The sequence below is a fragment of the Aphelocoma coerulescens genome, chromosome 1A (genome assembly GCF_041296385.1).
Source record: "Aphelocoma coerulescens isolate FSJ_1873_10779 chromosome 1A, UR_Acoe_1.0, whole genome shotgun sequence".
NCBI classification, from domain to species: domain Eukaryota; kingdom Metazoa; phylum Chordata; class Aves; order Passeriformes; family Corvidae; genus Aphelocoma; species Aphelocoma coerulescens.
The window spans coordinates 36,292,881-36,316,573 of record NC_091014.1 but is presented as its reverse complement, the minus strand read 5'-3'; the positions used below and the strand labels follow the sequence as shown (position 1 = coordinate 36,316,573).

The 23,693-nt window shown below is 41.1% G+C and overlaps 2 protein-coding genes across 8 annotated transcripts in view; one reads left to right on the top strand and one right to left on the bottom strand.

Annotated features, from left to right (window-relative positions):
* Positions 1-4,627, top strand: part of CPM (carboxypeptidase M) — a 31,069-nt gene extending 26,442 nt beyond the window's left edge. For all 3 annotated transcript variants that reach the window (XM_068998806.1, XM_068998799.1, XM_068998792.1), the window contains exons 6-9: positions 197-367; positions 867-1,019; positions 2,009-2,157; positions 2,805-4,627. In XM_068998806.1, the coding sequence (XP_068854907.1) occupies positions 197-367; positions 867-1,019; positions 2,009-2,157; positions 2,805-3,044 (713 nt within the window). In that variant the 3' untranslated portion in view covers positions 3,045-4,627. The remainder of the gene's footprint in view (positions 1-196; positions 368-866; positions 1,020-2,008; positions 2,158-2,804) is intronic.
* A 97-nt stretch (positions 4,628-4,724) lies between these two features.
* MDM2 (MDM2 proto-oncogene) lies at positions 4,725-22,788 on the bottom strand. 5 transcript variants are annotated; one of them, XM_068998754.1, is made up of 11 exons: positions 22,687-22,788; positions 22,088-22,160; positions 19,411-19,485; positions 18,905-19,038; positions 18,696-18,745; positions 17,366-17,433; positions 17,124-17,220; positions 14,453-14,613; positions 13,303-13,458; positions 11,860-11,937; positions 4,725-10,333 (listed from the first exon to the last, which is right to left on the bottom strand). In XM_068998754.1, the coding sequence occupies exons 2-11, from the start codon at positions 22,154-22,156 to the stop codon at positions 9,764-9,766; spliced, it is 1,458 nt and encodes a 485-aa protein (XP_068854855.1). In that variant the 5' UTR covers positions 22,157-22,160; positions 22,687-22,788; the 3' UTR covers positions 4,725-9,763. The 5 variants fall into 5 exon arrangements, with proteins under 5 accessions (XP_068854855.1, XP_068854878.1, XP_068854871.1 ...); XM_068998777.1 differs by having other exon boundaries at positions 14,453-14,610; XM_068998770.1 differs by having other exon boundaries at positions 17,124-17,217.
* Positions 22,789-23,693: the final 905 nt, after the last annotated feature.

Sequence of the window (23,693 nt, the reverse complement as noted above, 5' to 3'; positions counted from 1 at the left end):
GTTGTCTACACCAAAGCAAAATTTACAAGGATTCCTGCAAGGTTCTTCTAGCTTTTGAGCTGGGATGGGCAAAATTTGATAAACCCCATCAAAATTCCCTGCCTAATATGGCCATTTGGGAGATGTTTATCCTGCTCGTAAGCCAGCACTGTATGTTTTAACCAGTAATGAGACAATGGCTATCTTCATTCTGCAGTTACTGGCTCTTTGAAAGGCTATAGCAGATCTCCAGATGATGATGTCTTTATTCACCTGGCAAAAACCTATTCTTCCAACCATGCCAGCATGTACAAAGGGACGGGGTGTGACAACAGGCAAACCTTCCCAGATGGCATCACCAACGGGTACTCTTGGTACCAGCTGGAAGGTAAGAACGTCACTGATATTTCATTCAGCTGCTTCTGGTAAGATGTTCTCACTTTTCATTACTGTTTATGTGTAGCCAAATCGAAAATGGGGCTTCTGTACTGTGTATGTTGTTTTCATTGTGTGATTTCAAAGACTTAAAAGGCTCTTGGAATGGCTTTGGCAGTGGCAAATCCTATGCCAGCCTATCTGTCCCTTTTTAGTTGGGAAAGCTTGAATGAATTTAAGTCAAAGATCCACCCTTTCTCAGCCACAATCATCATCATTTCCAAAATGAAGCATGCTTTAGAAAACAACACTCTATGAGTAACTAGAGTAAATAACTAAATTGGTTTTCCACAAGAGGCAGTAAATACAAGTGTGGCATTGAGGAATAATTTATCTGATTTACTTTTCTTACAGGTATGATGCAAGTACCAATATTTTAACTTTCCTATTTGTCTTTTAGTTTGACCTTAGTGTTTCTTTGCAGCTGAACACCCTTTTATTTCACTTTTAAGGTGGAATGCAAGATTACAACTATGTCTGGGGACAGTGTTTTGAAATTACATTGGAGCTGTCATGCTGTAAATATCCTCCAGCAGACCAGCTGGAAAAGTTCTGGAGAGACAACAAAGTTGCTCTGATCGAATATATCAAACAAGTACACCTAGGTGGGTATGCAAATGGGGGTGGAGTGAAAACTGAGGCCAGCTTAGGGGGAACTCCTCAGCAGCCTCTCAGTGTCACAGCTCACAGGGAAGAGATCTGGGAGCTTCTGAAGTGCTACAAGGCCAGGGGATGGGTAAGGCAGGAGAACTTACAAGTGTGTCAAGTGAGGGGCAATGGGTGCTGCTACAGGTGTGCAAGGGGCTTAAAATGTGCTGGGGACAGGCCCTGGGGCATGTCTGACCATGCACTCCACCCCTCCCCTCACTTTCCTGAGCAGCCTTGGGACAATCATTTATTTCAGACGTCTCTAAGTGTATGTGTGCCTCAGCACAGGGTCTTTGCTGCTTGGATTTTGTAAATTTGAAAGGCTTCTCTAGGTGTGATCTGACTTCACATTTGCAAGAGAACTGCTGCTTAGTGAAGCTGTGGTGCTTTTCAATGAGTTGAAGGGTTGGCACAAATCCGTTGCTTATCTTGCATTTTGTTGCCTTAAATATCTGACTGCTATTTTATCTCTGCTTAATGCCTGTGCTGCCTTGAAGATGTTGTGTGGGAATTAAGGGAAACTACTTCATAAGCAGACATTGTTGGTATTCTGCCTTTGGGAAGTACTAGACAAGAGGCTGACTTATTTTAAATTACAAAAAGAAGGGGGGGTGTGTGTGTGTTTTGTATGCAAAACCTGCCAAACCTGTATTGAAGATTGAAGCCCTTCAGTAAAAGCATACAGTGTGTATGATGCCTTCAGCAAATGAGATTTAGGAGATTACAATACTGTTTTCTAACTTAACATGAGGGTAAACTATTAACAACAGCCAAGAATTTTCTGGTTTAATTCCCTTCAGTGAGACCAAAGTGACCAGTGATATTATTAGATGTGCTGAAATGTGGTCAAAGAGCCTTTGAGTGCAACAGAACAGTCTGACTTTCTCAGAGAAGGAGGCTTACCAGTTACAGCTCATGATTTTTCTCCTCTCTCCCTTTTTCATAGGTGTCAAAGGCCAAGTTACTGATAAGAATGGGAATCCTATTCCCAATGCCATCGTGGAAGCCAAAGGAAGGCCACACGTCTGCCCCTACAGAACAAATGAACAAGGGGAGTACTTTCTCCTCCTTTTGCCTGGGACATATGTGATCAATGTGAGTATGCAGCCTTACTGAAGTATTGCTTCTAATTGCATTGAGTTCCTGAGCACAGTGAGACAGCATCCTTAGAGGTGGGTGAGCTGAACTGCTCGAGTCATAGATAGGAGGTGTGAAGACTCTTTAACAGATTTTTTAAAAGCTATATATTTAAATATTATCAGAAGGGAAATTTTTTGATACAGTCCTCAATGTCCAGAGATAACAATCCTCTGTAGAGCCAGATGGGATGAGCAGCTGGAGCACAGCAGCAGGAGCTTGAGGTGTTTGAAACAAACCACAGAGCTCTTGCAGGGTGAGGGGAGGCTGGGATCTGGGCAGCACCGGGCTGACACCACCCCCGGTGACTGTCATTTCCTTGTGTCAAAATGGTTTCTCTGTGGAACTACCAGAGAACATCCATGCCCTGTAGGCTCTGCCTGCTGCCAAGGGCTTATGCTTGAGCATCACTGCAGGATTCCCTCTCTTGTACAGCAAGAGAGGGAATTGCTATAACGTGAAAACTATACTCTTTTCTCATTCTGTGTTCTCAAATGTATCTTTAGAACAGTTTTTCTTGTACATTTAAAGTGTAAACAGTGATTGTTTCACAGTTGAACTCAAGGTTTCAAACCAAGGAAGAACACTTTTGTATTTGCTCCTAGGCTACTGTACCAGGATTTAAATCGATGCTGAAGACAGTGGAAATACCTGACAACACTGGTAACTTCAGTGCTTTGAAACAGGACTTCTCTTTCCCAGAGGTCTCAGATCAGATCAGATCAAGACTTACTTCATGTCCCAAAACTCCCCTCTACCAAGAGCTCACACGGGCTTCAGCTGCAGTGAAACCAACCATACACATCTTGGTTTTAATGACTGTAATGCTTGTAATTTTCAAATAAAGTCAGACAAATAAAGAATGACAAAGGCAAAGACAAAATCTTCCTGCACAAATGTGGCTTTTCAGAGAAGGAATTGTATATGCAAAAGAATGTATGTTTTTATGAACCAAATTCTCAGATTCACGATCATGTTTACTGGATTTTGTAAAATACTGGCTTGACAATTGAATGTTTTACTTTAGTTATACCAGACATATTTTTAATTGTAACAGACTATCATATTTTTCTACGTAAGTATTTTAGTCTGAATAAATTTTGTACAGCCTCTGGCGATAACTGTAGAATTTTGATGCAGAAAGTACAAATGCGTTTTGAAGACTTTTCCCAAATTCAAAAACATTTGAGGATTGTACTGCAATGTTTCCTGCAAGCTCAGGTTCCTCACTGAGCCAACAGCTCAGGTGCTTACACAACTGTAAGTGATCAGCTCAATATTAATTTCTCATAATAAAGCCACTGCTATAAATGAGGAACGGCATTTTTATGTATGCTCTTTCTTACCTGGATAGATGAGACTGCTCAGGGCTCAAATGAGGTGAAGACCAGTAACACAGACATGTTTTAAGGTAAGAAGATGAAAATGAAATGTGAGTATCTGCTGAAGCTGGATGATAATCTGCACCAACAGGGAAAAGGGAGGAATTTGTAGCTCTGAAAACTTTGTTCTCTTACGGCAGAGCTGCTGAAAACAATGTGGAAAGAGGCACTGACAGCCATTTTTAACTGAATTTGTTGTGGGACAGAACCCCATACAATTCAGAATTCTTTGAATAGTTTTGGCAATGGCTTTATACTGTTTAAACGACTTCACAGCCCTGCTACTACACTGTTGGGACTGTTTAATGCCCATGGCAGGAGCTGGCAGGCACACTCAGCAAGGCACAAGCCAGCTCCAGTGACAGAGGGTTGTTTCAGTGTTCCCTGCCTGGGCTGTACTGCAGGCAGGATTAGCAGATTCCTTTTGCTTGGCCAGCTGCTAGTCATTTTCAGGGGCCTTTGAAGCTGCCCAATAAACACAGAATTTATCAAGAACAGCCAGTTAGTACCATCTCCTGTGTTTATTTTAAAGCTTTTTCTGCCAGTAATTTTCTTAAGCAATTTCAAAAGTAAACCAGCAAAGATTATCTTTGGAAACATCAATCTTTTTCTGTATACAGTAAATAAAAAATGCAGGAATGCAAGTTAATCCTTTAATGCCTTTTAAAATCTTTCCTGAGGCACTGCTGGCCTGTCACACCAAGCCCTACCAGCTGGGCTGTGGAGCTTGGGCATCAGCCACTTGTCTGCCAGATGGCCACAATCAGTGTACAAATACACTTCAGAACTTGAAACAGCAATGCCGATAGCATTGTGTGCAAGATACTGGTTTTTTAATGTCTTCCTCATGTTGATTTGCATTTTCTACCTTTTCTCACCCTCTGATCTGCTGTGAGTTGTTTAGCACACAGAGAATTAATTATCCACTAAATCCCATTACTGATCCTGCCGCTTGTAGCAAGAAGAACGAGAGATTCCTTGAGTTAAAATCTCCCAGACCGAAGAAATCTGACAGAAGTCAGCAGTCCAGCAGCTGAGTGGGGGCAGAAAGAGCCTGTGTGCTCGCTCACAAAAGTAAGAATCTGTGTAAAAACAAAGTACCAGAACTTCTAACAAGTAACTGACATGAAAAGAACAGCACCATGGAGTATATAAACAAATCTTTATTTAAAGCTTTTAAATGGAGCACAGTACTCAATTTCCCTCAGAAAAGGAAAAACTGAAAACTGAAAGGTAACCGCAACACACGTGAAACTTCTCATAAATGGCTCTATACTGTGTGCAATTGGAGTGGATACTTGCATTTTAATGGTTACTGACTGTGGTCATACATGCACTGGGTAGCTGGAAAGTAATGCACCAGGGTCAAGCTCTTGAAAGCGTGTTGCATAGTTATTTAAATTCACTGTGAACTACTCTGTTTATAGTCATCCCAGCTATGTGTAGTCAGACAACAAAGATTCTGGTTTTAGAAAAGCTATTGGTACTTTAGGTGTTAAGTAATCATCATCCTGACAGGCACTACTGTGGCTCAAGACCAAGAACTGTCCTTTAAAAGTGGGCTGTTAAGCTGAAACAACATCTACGCTAAAGGGGAGCCACCATCTTTTTAACTATCACTGACAAATTGCACATGTATAATGTAGCTACAGGTAAACTAGAGAAGCATTCACTTGAAGCTTTCAGTGCATCTGTGCTAAAAAACCACCAACAAAACCCCCACACTTTAGTTAAAAGCAACAATTTTTCATGTTCAGTAAGTGCAATCCATTGTTAAAACCTTAAGCTGGGTTTTGTGCTTTGCTTGTGCAACCTTTAAACAGCACAGCACACCTTGGACTCCAGTATGGAGGAGCTGGAAAGGCAGGGCAGGTAATCCCCCAAAGAGCCAGAGGACTGACGCTCTAGCAAGGCTCTGCTCTGCTGTGGAACCAAGGCCAGCCTACAGCCCCTCCACAACCACGCTGCTGGTCCACAAGTGCCCTGAATGTGTCCAATGCTCCCTCCCACAGGGAAGCCCCACAACAGCAAATGCCCCTTTTCAGGCCAAATGTTGCACAACAAAATGCTGTATCTTCCTGGGATAAGGGATAGCTGCTGCTCCACTGTGTGTGTGGCAAGTTAATATATGCTGAATAAATTACCCGCTTTAAAATTATAAACTCTACCTAAAGTTACACCCTAACACAACAGCAGCTTTAGATTAAGATGGGGAAGAAAAAAATCTTCACCCCTGTATTCGTCCTGTTTGTTTGGTGTATTCAGTTTCATTGGGCTCCTAATAATTTTCTAATTTCTCTTTTGTAAGACACAATTTTCTGAACAATTATTCTTGTTGACACTTCATGTAAGAACAAGGCATTTTCTTTTCCTCATATTAGTCATAAAAGAGAAAAAAAATCTGCCTGAAGTCCTGCAAGCATCTTCATACCCCCAGACACTTCAGAGACAACAACATTTGAACAAATTTATGGCAAACAGAACTCAGTGATAAAAATAGTACCATGCTCTTAGAAGAGATGTAAGCTTTTCACCAGTGAGCATTCTGAAGCACTTTTACCCCTTCTAAATCACCTGCTAACAGGAACAGCACAGGACAGGACAGCACAGCCCACGACCCTGCCAGTGTGGGGTGAATTTCAATACTAATATATATTCAGTATCAACTAATAGGTAAATAGTTAGAGTTGTATTTAAATAGCAAGTAGGTTTATTGTATTTTATGAAAAAGAATAAATGCAAGTTCTTGCACCATTTGTACATGACTATTGTACGTAACATCTGCCTGATGTGCAAGAAGGAAGAGACTAAGAAAATTACTGAAAATCATGTACAATCGCATCCTGTTGGCATCTGGCCTCCCCTGCAACCTTCTTGGTCACGTGTCCAAAGGCAAAAGCCATTACCACCTTTGCAAATTAACCTTAAGCCTCTCATCACTGTCCTGCATCTCCTAGACCATCATTCCCAATGCTACCAGCACCTGGAAGCAGTCAGTCAGCTTCTTGACTGCACTCAGGGATACAAAAGCATTCCAAAGCAAAGCAAAACACCACCAAAATATTTCCACTATGCTAATGCTGCACCAGCACCATCTCCATTTAATAAATCCTGTTCAGGTTCAATGCAGAAGTTGTTTTAAGGGAAGGAAAAAAGGAAACATAGCCATAAATCTTCCTCTGCCCTTCTTAATCTGAATATGAGTATTTCTCTGTGTTTTAATGCTACATTTCTTAAAATATTTTTCTTGTGCCTGTGATTTACTAAATAAGCATATTTATATAACTACACATGTACCAGTAAACTAATTCAATAAATTAGAGCTCAAAATATTCAACTGTGAGCACACGGATATTTACAAACAGCAATAAATTAAAGACTAAAATGTGTGTGACATTAAATAAGGATCTCAAACACATCACCAAGGAGGAACAACTTTTGTACCAAAACTTTACTGACTTCTGTGCCACTACCCAAGGCCAGAAATGTTTAAGGGCCAGAATAAGCAGGGTGCTCACTGCTCTTGCCCACACATGGAGCACAGTCAGGCTGGGAGATAGGGTGGAGGCACAGCCAAGGGCTCCGGGTCACAGCTGGGAGTCACCACGGGAGTCACTAGGACACAGCCCCCGGGCACCAGGCCTGCACTTGCACTCACCTGCCAGTGTCCCCAACAGGAACAGGCACAGGCATCAACACCCATCACTTCCATTCAGAAGGCATGCACCCACACCAAACAAACTAAAGGATTCATTAAGAATATTAAGCCATAAAATGTAACTCAAACATTTTGAGAGTGATTTGTAGATGTAGAAATCAAAATTCCCCATTTCCTCACTTGCAGAGAGTGGAGGGTAGTTCCAGGGCTATTCTCTGCAACAGAAGGCATGTGACTGGAAAAGAATGCCAAGAGTGGGATGGTACAATTTTGTCCCAACAGGAACTCGGTAAGGACAGCTGCTCCCCCAGCACTGCAGTTACACAGCCAGGGCAGTGACTGCAGAGAAGGTATTACGCTAAAAGAGGGGAAGACATGGGCGACAATGCAATGGACAAAGCTTCTTAGAGATGAAGCCTTTTAAGTACCGTCCCCATGTTACTGATGCTTCTGCATATACACATCTACAGTTCTCTCTCACCTGCAGGTGCAATGAAGAACCTCTGCAAGCCTCAGTGCACCTAAGTTTATCAAATCAAAAATTAAAAAAAATTAGAGGAAGTGCAAATTAAGGCAGGTAGGTCTCTATTAGTATCCTTACTTGAAAAAATTATTTATCTGCCCAAAGGCCTTCCCAATCTCAAACTGAAGGATTATCAAATCCTATAAAACCCATGAAAGGTTTCTGCTGATCAAAAAACTTCCAAGAAGTTCCAGCTACCTGCTGTCACTCTACAAACTGCAGGAGGCAAGAAACTTGCAAGGAAGAACTTGAATGTATACAACTGGGGTTTATATTTTGTTAAGTCAAAATGAACTATATTAAAACTTCAGGTACACCAGCATCTTTCTTTAAAGAAATAGCTCAAATGTATGAACAGAATGTGAATGATCCAAATAATTCAGTCTTTACTACTTTTCAAGCAAGTCACAACCAAGGATTCACTGAGTCTCTCCTGTAGCTCTTCATGTCTTTTTCCTAGGTACTTCCAAGTATTTATAGCCCTGGAGTTAAGGAGAGCAGTAAAAGTCACTGTGCCAGCACACAGACATCAGGAATTTTATACTGCTGGTGTTAGGGAAGCTGTTGAACCTTGGCCTGTAAGAGGGTAACAAAGCACAATTCCTGCACTTAAGACTACATCTCCACTCTTGGCACTCCCCTGTCTGTTTATTTGCCATTCCCTATTGGGCAGATAGTCAGCAACTACCTGTAAAAATAAAAGGTGCTAAAAATATACAACTCTTCTTGTAAAATATCACTCGCTAGTACAGAAACTCGGCCATGTGAAAAGCAGCTGAGTGATCTTGACTGCATCCTGGTTTCCCTACTTCTACCACCTTGCCTGAAGGCCCCTGGAACTGAGGCAGGCAGCAGACTCCCTGGGCACAGAACTGGTAAGTTTCACAAAGTTTTTGACAAAGTACAGTAAGGAGGCAAGAGCTTAAAGCAGTAAAAGAGAGGTCCAACACGACCAATTTTGAGGTGGCCAAACACCTTGCAACAGATTTTCAGAATTCTTGTGATACAGGTAAGAACAGTGAGTGGGAAAGAATACTGCACTTGAAGAATGTGACCTAGAACTGCACAGCTTACTTGTGGACTTTCTTCTATTTTTATTCCAGTGAATGTAGCAATGCAGCTGCATTTATTCTGCTGAAGTCAGAAACGAGTGCAGAAAAAGAAAACAACTGTCCCCTAATACTGCCTGACATGACAGTTCATAGCATATCCTTCATTCATCTTGTCTGCCTGAGACTGTTTTCAGGCTGCTAAATTAGTAATAATCATCACCATAACCAGTACAGACCTCCAAACCCACAAATGTCAGTTTCTCAGGACGTTTGAGAGAGAACTGTATGACTGAGCTTGGATCAATGACTTCTCAGGAGACATGCAGCCCTTAAGTTTACAATGTACACTATAAAAACATAAGACACACAATACCCTTTTCTGTTTCTAAAGTAATAATTATTTTCTATCACATCTTTCCCCACTTCCTGGTAGAAGGAAGATTTTGGTTACTTGGAGGAATTTAATACAAGATTCTATTTATTCATTTTATTGACTTATTCAGAAGGGTCTGATTGAGCTTTATGTCTTCACCAGGCAACACAAACTGGAACCTGAATCATCACCTATTTTCTTAAAAAGAGGAACTTGCAGAAATAAACACTTCAACATGTCTCTTCTCCAACAGTCACTGAATTTGGAGTTCTAACGCGTGTATTTAATTCAATAAAACAAATATCACTAACTTGCATGGAACATTAAACACTTAGAGAGGCAGGTGGTTTAGAGAACCTGGTTATTTCTACTGAGAGGGATTTAAAATCTCCAAGTTGACTTATGAGTATTAGGCAAACCTCTTAATAACTCCAGTGCATTTATGTCAGCAATTATTTTTCACATAGAATGCCAAGGGACACAAAATATTAATTTTCCAATATGCATACAAAAATAATTTCTTACTCTCTTAACCAGTTTATGAAGTTTCTTTTGCAGCTTTCCAGTCATGTGTGTCTAACTAAAATAAGTTAATACAATCATTTGTATGGGCTGCCTGCACACCGGGCAGGGTTTGTTCCTCTTCTTCAGCTTTTTTGCACACGTAAAACACGACATGAGGTGTCCTGTTTTGCCGTGTACTATGCAGCCATTTTTAGGTCTGCTCTGACATATGACACATGGCTCTATGCTGGTAACAGGCAGACTGGATTCCATGCTTTCCTCTTTGTCTTGCGTTTCTCTCTTCTCAGGTTCCTTGAAGTCCTCCTGACTGCTACAAAACATGCTGCTTGACGTTGATGGCTGGGAATAACCTTCACTTTCCTGGGACTCAGAAATCTGTACTGCTTTATCCTCATTCTCATCCACAGCTGGTTCTTTATCTTCAGTCATTTTTGTTTTCTTGCAGTCAGGAACATCAAAACCTTCTCCAGACTCTGAAAGGAAGGAGCCTTCTAATTTGCTCTTTTCCAATTTCACATTCTTTTCATCTGGAAGCCAATCCTCACGAAGGGCCCAGCATCTGTGGCAATGTCGTGGAAGCGGAGGATTCATTTCATTACATTCGGGACACTTCCAATAATCCTTTAGTGAATCAAAGGTTGGAACAGCTTAAGCTACTTGGAACACTTACAACTGAAGTATTCAGAGATTATAAACAATTTATTACCACCAAAATAATTATTATGTTGAGCTATCAACTTGTTTATAATTTTAAAATTCCATTCAGTGGCTTTGGCCCCATTTCACAGTTCTAGATTAAAATGGTTCGTATTTTAAAATGACTCTGGCTCTCCTTCTTTTTGCAATAGGTTTGCGAATAGAACAATTTATTACTTCTTATGCAAAACTGAAGAAACCAGACCACAAAACTCTTCAGGGGACCTCACGGAAAACTTGTTAAAAAGGTCATAATTTCCCTTCTTTTCGACTATGGACTTCTGCAATGGGAACTATTCAAGCCTGAGGGCCTTTCCCCTGCGGTTTGCTGAGCTGTTGGTGCACAAAACGGCCGGGGGAGGGCACTCCAACACAGCCGCATGAGAGAAAACCTCGGCCAATGGAAAAAGAGACGGGAAGAAGGAGGGAAAAGAAAAAAAAATAAAAGGGGAAAAAACCCGTGGTTTTTCAGCCTCTCAGAGGTTACTCCATACACTACAATGAAAATCAACCACTACTTTGTTAAAAATACATTTCTTTTTTAAGGAGAGAGACCCTTCTTAGAAATAATGCAAGCTGTGGGGGGAATCAAAACAAAAAAAAAAAACAATCCACAACTTATTTACACGAGTCCTGAATAACATCAGTAACATCAAAAGCTTAAAAGACCAATTTTAAATCCTAAAAATAATGTACAGGCAGCCCTCTTTTTCCAAACATAAGCACTACTACGTTTTCAGAAGGTGTTCAGCCCTGTCTTTCACACACAAAGTCCCTCAGTCCTACAGACTATCAAGGACTGGAACACTTCAGACAGTTCCACAAAACAGCTTTAATTCAAGCTTCAGTTGTGAGAAGCAAATAAGGAAAGAGCACACACTAAAATGCAGTGTTTTTTCACATAAATCTCCACACTTTGCCTCAAGACTGTAAATTTCTTCCCACTCTTCAAGAATGTTCTCATAGAATGTCGTAAAAACATCTTTTAATTTTACAGTACTGTTCTGAAAAAAGGCTTGCCTTCACATCTGTATCTTACAGATGCCTTAATTCAAGTTGGAAAATAAAACTAGGTTTTCTGACTTACAGTGAGCGTTTTTAAAATGTGCATTACTAAGATTTTAATTTTTTTCCATTTTGTGCAGAAAGTCAGATTTATGCTCCAAATAATTTCCTTCCATTAAGTCAATGAAATGGTAAATTAGTGCGGGATTGGGGTTTTTTAAATGGATTAGGAAGCTTATTAATTACTTTAAAAAAAAAATCAAGATTCCTTAATAATCACATGTTCAATGATTAAAATATTGTATTGGAACCTTCACGTGTAGAAGAAAAAGTCAATTTAATTCTTAAAAAAATCACTGGTAGCAATAGAATTCATCTATACTTCTTGATCTACTCTGTCAGTTTACCCAGCTTATGATGCTTCAACTAGACAAGTTTTTACTCACAGCTAGAGAAATCTCTGGATCTTCATCAAATGAATCAGCATCACTGTCTTCATCCTGGTAAATAGTCAGCTGATAAACCTGATTAAAAAAGTATATATATATATATAACTGGATTTTGGCATTTCATTAAAAACCCAAGATATTTTAAACCTGATAGGATTTTCAGATAGGGAGCTACTGGAGAGCCTCCAGGGATGGGCTATTAAGATTATTAATGGATTAGAGGAGCTCTCACATGAGGAAAGGCTGAAAGAGCTGGGACCGTTAAGCCTGGAGAAGACTCAGGGCAGGAGGTGCCTGATCAATGTGGATAAATACCTGAAAGCATGGCACCAAGAACACAGTGCCATGCTCTTTTCAGTGGTGTCCAGTGGCAGGACAAGAGGCAACTAGCACAAATTAAACACAGGAGGTTCCCTCTGACTGTCAGGAGACTCTGTACTGTGAGGGTGAAGGAGCACTGGCACAGGTTGCCCTGAGCACGTATGAAGCCTCCATCCTTGAAGATATTCAAAAGACATCTGGACATGGACCTGGGCAATCAGCTCTACCTGAGCCAGGGCAGATGGATAAGATGACCTCCAAAGGCCCCTTCCAACACCAGTTATTCTGCAATTCTCAAAACTATTGTCTGGAGCAGGGGCACACCTCAATCCTTTGTTCCTCCAAATTACCATCCTATCTCAGGGTGCAGCTCTGCACTACGCTACAGCTTGGTGTTCATCAGTACAGTCAGTCCCACTCAGCCTCTCAAATACCACCATCATGTATGTCCCTGGTGAATTCTGCCTCCAGTACTTACCCAATCTTGCCATGAGCTGATCAACCTCTTTGAAGTAACAGAAAACTAACCCAGAAAGAAAACCCCATATACATTCTCACTTCATTCCTGACATTCCAGAAATCTCTTGAAAATTATGGTAATCACAATTTTTCTGTCTTCTTGCCTACTAATAAAAATTTCTAAAACTTTGGTTCAGCATCTCTATGAAACATTTACATTCACAGAGGCAAAAAACTTGGAAATACCCCTTTGTAAAAAGTTATTCAGAAATGTTTCCTTTGGTATCAAGTGTTGTCAAAGCTCAACACATACTCCTAGAACTAAATGCAGAAAAACTAAAGTACACATGCTGCCACAGACTCCAACAGCTGATGAGTGAAGTTAAGCACCCAGACTTTCCTATCCAGCCCATTTCAGAGCCTGCAGAAAGCCTCAGCACTGTTTCAGTCACTGCCTGGTGGGTGTATAAGGGTGACCCAACTGCACTGACATGTGATTTGATTTAATGAACAACTGGGTGCAGATTTTGATACAGCCCATGCAGTTAGAAAATATACCTGAAGAGTTCTCCTTGGAAACTTACAGGAATATTTCAGGCTGAGATGCCTTTTCCTCCTCATCCCCTCCCCCCAGGGTCAAACAAGGAAAGCAGATAGTACCTCATCATCTTCATCTGTGAGCTCCTGCCCTTCTTCATTATGGCTATAATCTTCTGAATAAATAGACTCAACTTCAAACTCGACACTGAACTGGTCTGATACAGAACTGTGGTCAAACCAGTCAGAGTTTTCACTTAATGAACTAGCGTCAAGATCCTAAAAAGAACCGAAAAAATAAAGCACACATTCAACCTCACCAGTCCATATACATAACATTACTTTTAAAACAACTCTTAGAATAAAACTGCACTACTCAGTGTAATTAGCTATGGAAGAAAAAGGTCCAGCTGCTGATAGAGTACTTTTTATGAGATAAACAAAGTACAGGTTGGTAAAAACAAAGCTAGGTCTGAAAGCCTTTTGTTGGCTCTGTAATAAGAAACTGCACTCAGCCTACGGCCAGCTGAAAGGCTGCCATTATTATTTCAGAAAGTCCCTCCTAAGAAGTGGAAGAACAGATGCAAGAAGATGGTATCTTTTGGCTGTGTGTCATTAAATTCTCTACTCTCATCAACTTTGCTTAATCTGAGACTGTGGCTAAACAATTACAAAATAGGAAAAGTGAAGATACAGTGTTAGTTCTGTCAATTTAGAACACAGTATGTGACTAGGAATTCTGTTAGTTTAGCTCTTCATGACTTAATCTAACCACAAGTAATTTGCCTTGGTGTTTGCTAAAAACAATCCAAAACTTCCAAGTAGTAGCATGGTAAATGAATACGATGGGCTATCAGCATACATTCTACTGGATACAGTTACCAAAGCTGTACCACAACTACAAACTAATTCTGAATTACGGAATGTCTACGACTCTTTTCGTTTCTTACCATTCTAAGAAATACTTATTTTAAAACACAAAATACATCTGACATTTTTCCATGCTGTGCCAAGCAGTGAGGATCTTGGTTTTTTAAGAATATTCCACGTTAATATTTTAAAAAATTTCACTTCAGCTTTGCCAGCAGATCTGTGCAAGACCTTACTCCACCCACACACCAACTTTTCTTTCAACCTCTTTTCCTTCCTCAGACACCACTGAAGGCACTGCTGCTTTTAATTAAGAACATTATGTTTTCAGATGCATGCTTGCACTTGTGGCATCTGCAAAATTCGTACCGCAAAAATATTTTACATTTCTATTTTGACTTACAGGAATGGAAAGAGAATCTGTTGAATCACTGCTGTTGCTTCTTTCACGGCACAGACCACTGACTACACACCATGAGAGGCTTTCATCAAACGTCAACGAAATGCTGTCTGACTTGTGTCGCTTTCTTCTGTCACTATGCAGTTCATCTGATGAATTTTCTTCTGGGCACAGTCAAGAATTTTTTATTACTCAAAAAACATCTATGCACTGTGCAGTTATGAATATTCTAAACAGAAGCTTAACATATAATTTACTATAAAGAAATCTAATAAAATAAAATATTTCAGTATTTTTTAATGCAGCAAAAAGGCACTGAGACTTATTTTAAAAGACATAATAACACTTAAACCCATATAGTGTGAAAAATTTCTGAAACCAGGATTTCAGGGGCTGGCTTTCCCCATTTGTCCCATCAGTACAGCTTATGAATGGCAGTATCCACATGCAAAACAATTGCAAACTTGAAAGAATTTTTATTCCCACAAATGACACGTTAAACTCTTCCTAATTTTAAGAAATACCATTAGAATTTTACTTGTCCTCACTCCCTCTACAGGCAATAGAGAGAAAGGCACTTTCAGAGGGCTTCTGAGTTCATCCCGGAGTTCGCCAGGAGACAGAGCAATTAGCCCCCAGGTCACACGCATACAGAACACCTTGTGCTAAACAAGGTAAGTTCAGGTTCAAGTTTCAGACACCTCAACAAATTTATCAGTAAATAGTTGCACTATATGTAATTGTATTTACTCAACAAGATTTTTGTAACAAACCATTAGAACTTTCATCACACCCTAGCAAGAAAATCTTCAAGACATACTATGCAAAAGCTGAACTCTGAAAGCATTGCTTTAAGCTCTGCTTACTAAGCATGCTTTGTTTGAAGGCAAAAAGACAATGCTTTTTAAGTACACTGTGTTTTGGAACAACCACCTACAGCAGTGAAAGGAGTAAGGGTACAGCATTTTAGGGGTAGGTAAGTCAAAATTCAGCTCCATTGACTTTTAGAGCGTTTGGTAAAAAACGTGTTGTAAATTCAGAATGTCAGTGCAGCGAGCGAAAACCTCCCAAGATGACAAGTTTTGGTTCAACAGACCTCAGGACGAGTCTGCTGCCCCCCCCACAGGTGCCTTCTGCACCCACCCTCTGTTGCCCAGCTTCTCCCTCGCCTTGCAAAACACACTGTGACAATCCACAAGTCTTCAAGTCTTGAATCTTTCATTGTAAAAAAAAAAAAAAAAAAAGAGAACAAAACACTTGTACATACTTTGAGACTTCTCTTATTTTCCCTTGGTGCTTCTTGGCTCAGCCCCTCTCTTTTCTTTTTTCCGCCCTGAGAGCCCCACCAAACTTGGTGCCCCCAGGCCCAAGGGCTGCTCCTGTCCATCGTTGTCCTCATTTAGTTGTCATGGCTCCATGCCGTACTGATACTGTATCACCACAAGGTCTCTATACACTATTTAAGTGGCTCCAAAGGAGCCGCTACCATCCCAATTTAACAAGAATAGTGGTTTAAAGGGAAGATTTCCTATAAATTAGAAAAAAAGTGTATATAAAAACACTATATTAAAAGAACTTTTAAGGTTGTAACAAACTAATAAATGGATGCAAAGACAAGAGTTAATAATCAAACCTACAATAAGTAAGCACAACACAGGACCTTATGTGCTCTGGGTTGTGCCTAAGTATTACAGGTTGTGATATTTAACCAAGACTTTCCATCCTTTCATCAGTTTTAGTTACAACATTAAAACATTCTTTTAATGTAGTGCAAACCGCTCAGCAACGCAGCACTGGTTTTGGACGGACTTAACGTAACAGGGACTACGAGGGACACAAAAAGTACTACTTGAAAGCTGAGGAACTGAAAAATGTTCCTGAGCAAGTGAAGAAAAGAAGTTCTACCCAGCAACAGAAGGTTATCACTGCCCAGGTAATTACAACCACCTAGCCATGAAGTAAGAAAGTAAGTGATGGAACAAACTAACATAAGAACTTCCACAGAATAGTATTTAAGTAGAACTATAGAGAACACTTCCATTAAGAAACTTTTTCAGGTTTATGCTGACCAGCTTGTTATTGCTACTTAACAGAAGAAACAATTTGTATTCTGAAAATGTATTTGCCAGTGATTATTGAATAACCACCGTAAAGACAAAGGGGAGGCAAATATGATGCTTAGGTCACCAGATGTTTTAAAAAGTGCTTAATGAATGGTGAGATACCTGAATATATCCAAAATCATCCTGTGTTACTACCACACCTTTGCTGCCTCCCACCAATTGAAATCCAAAGAAAACTGGCTTTAGACACAAACAAAATGTCAAATTTTGTGGCTGTCTACAGAGGGAATTGAAATGAATTTGATGGTATCAGTCGATTACAAACAAAAGTGCTCTCATCATGAAGATAACTGATAAAGTCCTGCTGATGTGAACAAGTTTAACAGAGCTGTGGAGCAAGTTATCCATCATCTTACTAACAATTCTAGAGATCCAAACTGTAACGTGACACTGGAGCAATGCAAGGAATTGTGTTTTTCTTTCAGACTGAACATTTTGTTTTAGATAAGCAGAGAAACATGAGTAATATTTGTCAGCAAGGCAAGAGAATGTGGCTTTTCCCCTTAAGTGGCTATGCTACTGAAAGCTCTGCATCATAAATCTGCAGATACCAGATTCACTGTGTGTCCTCCTCCTAGAAGACGTAGTTGGTTGGGAAGTCACATTTGATGAAGTCTGCTTCTCTTCTAACTCTTGCACAGACTCCTGCTAACAGAAACACTGAGTAAGCCTGAGCATGAATATGAGGTAAAGTACTAGAATCAACTTACTGCATTAAGCCATTGACACTATCATGCAAAACTGAATAGAATTTACAACTCAGAAATTTATTCAAATAAAATAAAAATAGCACCTTAATAACATTTCCTTCTTCAAGCTGAGATGTGGCATCATCCTCAGGTGTGTCACGAAGGGCAGAGTCTGAAACCAAACCAAAATAAACCCCATAATACAACATAGCAGAAAAAGTCCATTTCAGGCTCAAAGGGTAAATTCTAAATAAAACTTAAAATCCAGACATCTCGCAACAATGGAAAAAACCACACTACTCCTTTGCTTCTCAGCTGTGTGCAGCACATTTCCTGTAACATTACTGAAGTGGGAATGTGGGGAGAAAGAATAAATGTCAATTGAATGCAGCTCAGAATTTTATTATAAATGGCTTCAAATGAAGGCTGTACATAAGCTGTGATTCTGCAGATATGAAAGAATATATGCACAAAGCATAATTACTTCCTCCTCTCCAAACTGCTTTTTACTACTTATCATCTTATGGGAACACTGAGTTAAAAAGACATAAAATAGAAGAAAAATTAGCTGTTGTTAATGATATATGCTTACTAACAGACAGATCCTGAATTACTAAAGACTCTTTCATGAAAAAAGAATTGAAAGATAAATTTAAGTTTGCAAGCTTAACAATGAGGATGACAAAGAGAGCAAGTTTCCCATCTTCAGCAGCTGAACACTTGCCTTTGGGAAAAATTAGAAACAAAGGATGTCTTTATACAGATTTAGAGGCAAATTTACAAAATGGCTTCCATTGTTTAATTTCTGTTTTGTACCCTGTATTAGGCAAAAATTACAGCTATATTGAGCATTTTTATACTGCAGGACTGCATGTAACAATTCTCCATTCAAGGAGTGGCTACCCACACTCACCACAAAGCTACTTTTTTAAGGTATACAGACCTTTTAAAACAGGGCTGAGTGTAGCTAAGAATGATCAATTCTAAAGGTACTTCACATTCAGTTGTGAAAATTAAAATAGAACTTTAACAGAAAAAAAAAAAAAAAGACCATCTGCCCTTATTTCACTGCTGGCCTAAGTTCAAGAAGCTAATTTTTCATAGTAAAAATTTTTATGTTGTTGAGGGCTTTATCCATACCAAATACAAGCAAATGACTTAAGTTTTTTAGTACTCATTTTGTTCAGCTGTCTCTTCTGGTTCTAGTGCAATAAAATTACCCAAATGCTCTGTTCAGAATTTTTTTCTTCTCCTGAAGAAACTGTTTGCTCTGATTCACTATTTGTGATTGTTCTGGACCATAGTGAGTAAAGCCAAATAGCTAATAATGGAGAACTCACTGTTATCTGATCACTACCTGCAAGATGCATTATATAAATTATGTTTTCCCTACTGCTGTTTCTCAAAACAAATCATCCTCCTGAACTAGCTTACCTTGTTGATTGATTGCTATCAGATTTCTGGAAATCATTGAATATAGTCTCCTTAAACAGGGATAAAGAAAGAGATGATACAAGTTAGCTACATGTAATCATAAAAGAGAGCTTACCATCTTTGAAGACGCAAAGAGTTAAAAAAGGGACATATGCATTACGTTCTTCCTTATTTCCCAACCAGACTCTCAGAAAGGAATCCCATTTTACCTGTGTTCTTTTACTGAAAAGCTTGTAACTCCAAATAAATCCCCCAGGAGATCATTTGCACAGTGTACAATATGCTGTTGTTTTTCATCATATAATTGTTTAGACATAATATATTGTCCAATATAGAATATTACCTGTGAAATAAATAAAATACAGATATTAAACATTGGTTGTTGCTTCAAGTTTAAGTGTAAAAGACAAAGTACATTAACTACACTGAAATTTGCTCTTCAAACTCTAAACACCCAAAACTATCTCTGAGCTGACAGATTTTCATGTATTACTCCAGAAGAATGCTGCTATCCTACTGACCACCAGGAACTTTTGCTCAGATTTATGAGAAACTTGACAAATACCCAGTTACAAGTCAGCAGCAGAATAAATACAGTATCTAACCTCAATAATTTCTAGAGAGGCTATGAACAACACTGACCCCCCATTCACCCAAAACAGAACAATTTATCTGTACTCACTGTAGTCTACCTTTAGGGGTTAAAAGTTCTCACCTCCTTCATAGTAAAAGTGTCCTTTTCAGCACCAGCTAACTTTAACAACTTCAACAATAGTGGCTTTGGTTTAACCTGTGTGTGGAAGTAGAAAAACAGTATGTACTAATTATTCACCAAAAAAAGTTATTTTTACAGGTTGCTTTCCTCCTTCTGTATTAATCTGATATGCAAACATACAACTGCATTTAAACCTAGCTACATTCAAGTTTTTCATTTTGCAAAGTTAAAATTCAAAAGCAAATACTAACTAAAAGCAAATACGAACCAACCATACTAAACTTCTCATACACTGTACATCTTAGCTCAAATCCCAGTCTTTTATTGTCCCCTGGCTTCAGCTGGGATAGTTAAATTTTCTTCCTAGTAGCTGGTACAGTGCTTTGTTTTCGATTTAGCAGGAGAATAATGTTGACAACACACTGATGGTTTTGTTGTTGCTAAGCAGCTACACTAAATCAAGGACTTTTCAGTGTCCTATGCTCTGCCAGTGAGGAGGTGTACAAACCAAGAGGGAGCATGGCCAGTACAGCTGACTCAAACTGGCCAAAGGGATATTCCATACCACAGAACGTCAGGCCTAGTTAAAAACAGGGGAGCTGGCCAGGAGGTGCTGATTGATGCTTGGGGATGGGTTGGGCATCCATCAGCAGGTGGTAAGCAATTGCACTGTGCAACACTTGTCTTCCTTGGATTTCACTGCTCTCCCTTTTCTTTACTATTATTATTATTATACTCCATTTCAGTTACTAAACCCACAGGTTTTACCTTTTTTTCTACTTCCCCCATCCCACCACAGTGGGGGGTGGGGGCCGGGGAACAAGCGGCTCCATACTACTTAGGTGCCAGCTGGGGTTAAACCTCAACACACTGGGAAATACAGATTCCTGAACTGGAGCTACAGGATTTGTTTATTAGTTCCGAGTCTAGGGCTGCATCCTGGGGAATTTCACTTCACTCCTTTAACCATTAAGACGACTCCCAAAGGGGAGGGAGGATGGAAACAGACTTCTGTGACTGTCAGGTCCAGAGTGCAAGTCATAAAGAAAAACACTGGTCCACCTCTTTCTTATTCTCTTTCTGTGACAGTTTCTGGGGTTTTGGTTTTGCATTTGCCAGCTGGGCTGCTTTACCTCTGAAGACTATTCTTAGCTGGGACAAGCACACGCTGCCTTTTCAGTTGTACTTCACTCACTCCTACCTCTGCAATGGCCTCCCACCCACTCACCATGCCAGCAGTTTAACCTACAGCCAGTCTATGACAATTTCCGAGATAGAGGAAGGAAAAGTTAAAAAAGAAAAATCACTTCCCCCTTACACCACCAGTGCAGCAGATGAGAACAAGCTGCAGGGGCTGCCACGACAGCAAAGCCTGTGGAGCTCCCAGCGCAGTGTATTCTACTGCCGCCTCTTTAACACTAGCATAACCATTCTAAACCCAAGCTAATATTTAGCTATCGTGATATATTACATAAAATAAAATGTAAAAAATAAACACAGAAGGGGAAAAAAACCCCGAAAAAAACAGAGAAGTGTGAATAAAATATCATGAGACAAGGAATAAATGTTTAAAGGAAGGGTGGAGGAGGGGAACTTCCCTACATTCCATTCCAAAGATCTGCTAAAACCAACGTTAAGTTTTAGTGAGTTAACAAGAGATTAGTTGCAAGAATTACAGATAATCAAAAAAAAAGATAAATTTGTGGACAACATTAGCTGTCTATTCACCTCTTCCTAAGAACTGAACTGTTTAGAACATGCACCATATATTAGAGCTTCATAAAGGAAGCAGACAATAACTTATTCAAGTACTACTGACAGCTGACAGTAGGAAGGCACAGTTTCAGAACTGTGAATCCACAACTAAGCCCACTTTTCTGTCCCAGCCCTCTCTTCCTGACTCCTCCAAGTATGAAGTTCTTCAGCCTTGCAGATCTGACAGCAGACAGTAATATCACAATTTGATGACGTAAAAAAAAAAGACACAAATGAAAAAAATAAATTTCCAACAGTCTGCTGTTCTGCTATTTCACTTTTTTGAAGTTCTACTGTCAATTGTACACTTTTAAGCTTTACCCTTCTACACAAACTAATCCAGTTCAACCATCATCGTACATATGCCATTTTTAACTCGCTTTTCAGGAGTAAAAGGCTTCTATCCTCAGGAAAACTTAAGCACAAAACAGCAGAACTGTCACCGTATCATGGAAAGCCTGGAAATGCAAAGCCATAAACACAAACGTAGACTCCTCTTACAACCTGCTTAGGAATCCCAACACAGGAGAAGGTCGAAAACCTTCAGATTATTTCACCAACAGTATGGTTTGTACAATGGAGATTTTCCACAGCTCTTCAATTATGATCTGTTAACAATTTTCACCACAAAATACTTACCACGATCAAATCGGCTCATAGGATCCTCTTTATTAAAAGAAAGCAAAAAACATCAAAGGATGTTTTCAGAAGGAAACAGTCTAGATCTAAACCATCACCCTCTACTCTCAACTATGAATAAGATTCGCTTACTACAGAACCAAAGAGAGACCACCTTCACTAGCTGGACTTCCTGGCTTTTCTCCAACCATCGCTCTCTAAGCACAGTGATTCTTCTGAATTAGCCGCTAAAAACTCCGCAAAAAGCATGCAAAAAACCCCCGCGTCCAACAGAGTTACTGACCAGCGCCTCTTGCTCCGAAGAGGTGACAGAGGAGGCATCCGTAAGGGAGGACATCTTGGTATTGCACATTTGCCTGCAGTTAAGGGGAGAACAACCTCAGAACGCGGCACTCAAGCGACACAACGCGGGCGGGCGGCAGCCGCCACGCCGGCGGAGCCCACTCACCTCGGTGCCTCGTCCAGCCCACACGCCGGACTCCAGCGGCGGTGTCTGGGCCGAGTCGGGCCGGGCCGGGCCTTATATAGCGCTGCCAGGAGGCAAGTCAGGGCTTAGCTCCCGCGCCGGCCCGGCCCGACATGCCTGAGCATGACCCGCAGCGCCGCCGCCGAGTCACCGCGGGGGGCGGGCGGGCGCGACGAGCCGGCGCTGACTCACCGCGGCCGCCGAACGCGGGGGGGTCCGGCGGTGTGGAAGGACGGCGACGTGGAGGAACAGCGGCGTCCACGCACCCCCACCCTCCCGCCCGCCCGGCGCGGCGCGGCCCGGCCCCGCTCCCCTAGCGGGAGGCCCTCCCCCAGCACCGAGGGCCGCACGAGCGACAAGCGAGACCCCCGGCGCCACCCCAGCCCCCGAACGAGCCACGATCGATCCCCACGCACCGCCAACCGCGCCCGCTCCGCTGCCCGGCCCGCGGCGGGCGGGGCGCCGGGACCGCCGGAGCTCTGCCCGGACCCTCTACCGCGGCCCCGCCGCGCCGCGCGCTCCGCCCGCCGCCATGTTGGTGCCCGCAGCGCCCCCTGGCGCGCCGAGGGGCGGGGCGGGCGCAGGGCCCTGGCGGGGGGGGCCGCAGGGACCGCGGCTCCCGGGCCCGCCCGCGCCCAGGCGCGGATCCGCAGCGCGACGGCTGCTCGGCTGCCCGCCGAGCCGGAACAGCGCCTCGGGATGCCAGTTGCACTTCCAGCCGTCGTTCGTGCCTTCTAAGTTGATTTTTTCACTGATATTTAAGAGATGGAACTAGGAGAAAACTTTACATCCAAAGAGAATTGGATGTTGTCGTCCTATGTTCTTGTCAACTCCCATTCTGTAATTTTCTGTGTCTTTTAAATGGAGGGCATTTGGAAGTATGTTACTTTCATAGGTACTTATTAGTTGCTACACTTCAACTCGAACTGGTTAGGTTTTAGTCTGCCTGCCTTTTCTAATTCTCAGGTTTTTTTCTTTGCCCATGGTGACATTTAAAAATTATTTTTGAATGATGAAAAGCTTTGGCAGAGAACATGAGTGCTGCAGACAGTTAAAGATAGGCTAGAGCAGAGGGAGCATAATGGTAATTTTCCATGACAACTAACTTGTCCAAACAAGCAGTGGATAACTGCCTGGACTTGTCTGTTGGCCAAATACAGCTCCTCAGCAACCATGGCACCTTGTAAAAATTCCAGCAACGGTTTAAATCTAGATATTTGTGTGATGATGGATTTTCAAGATGACCTTGTTATCTCCCTAGAAGCATAAAGCTCAAGGTCTAGTGAGGGACAAGTGAGAAGCTACCAGAATTTTGCAAAGCCTGCTCACCTCCTTTTAGTTCTGGGATTTCAAGGCAAAGAGAAATCTGTTTTCAAGTGGAGTAAAGAATGTCCTGCAGCAGGCAAAGTCAGATATCTGCTCT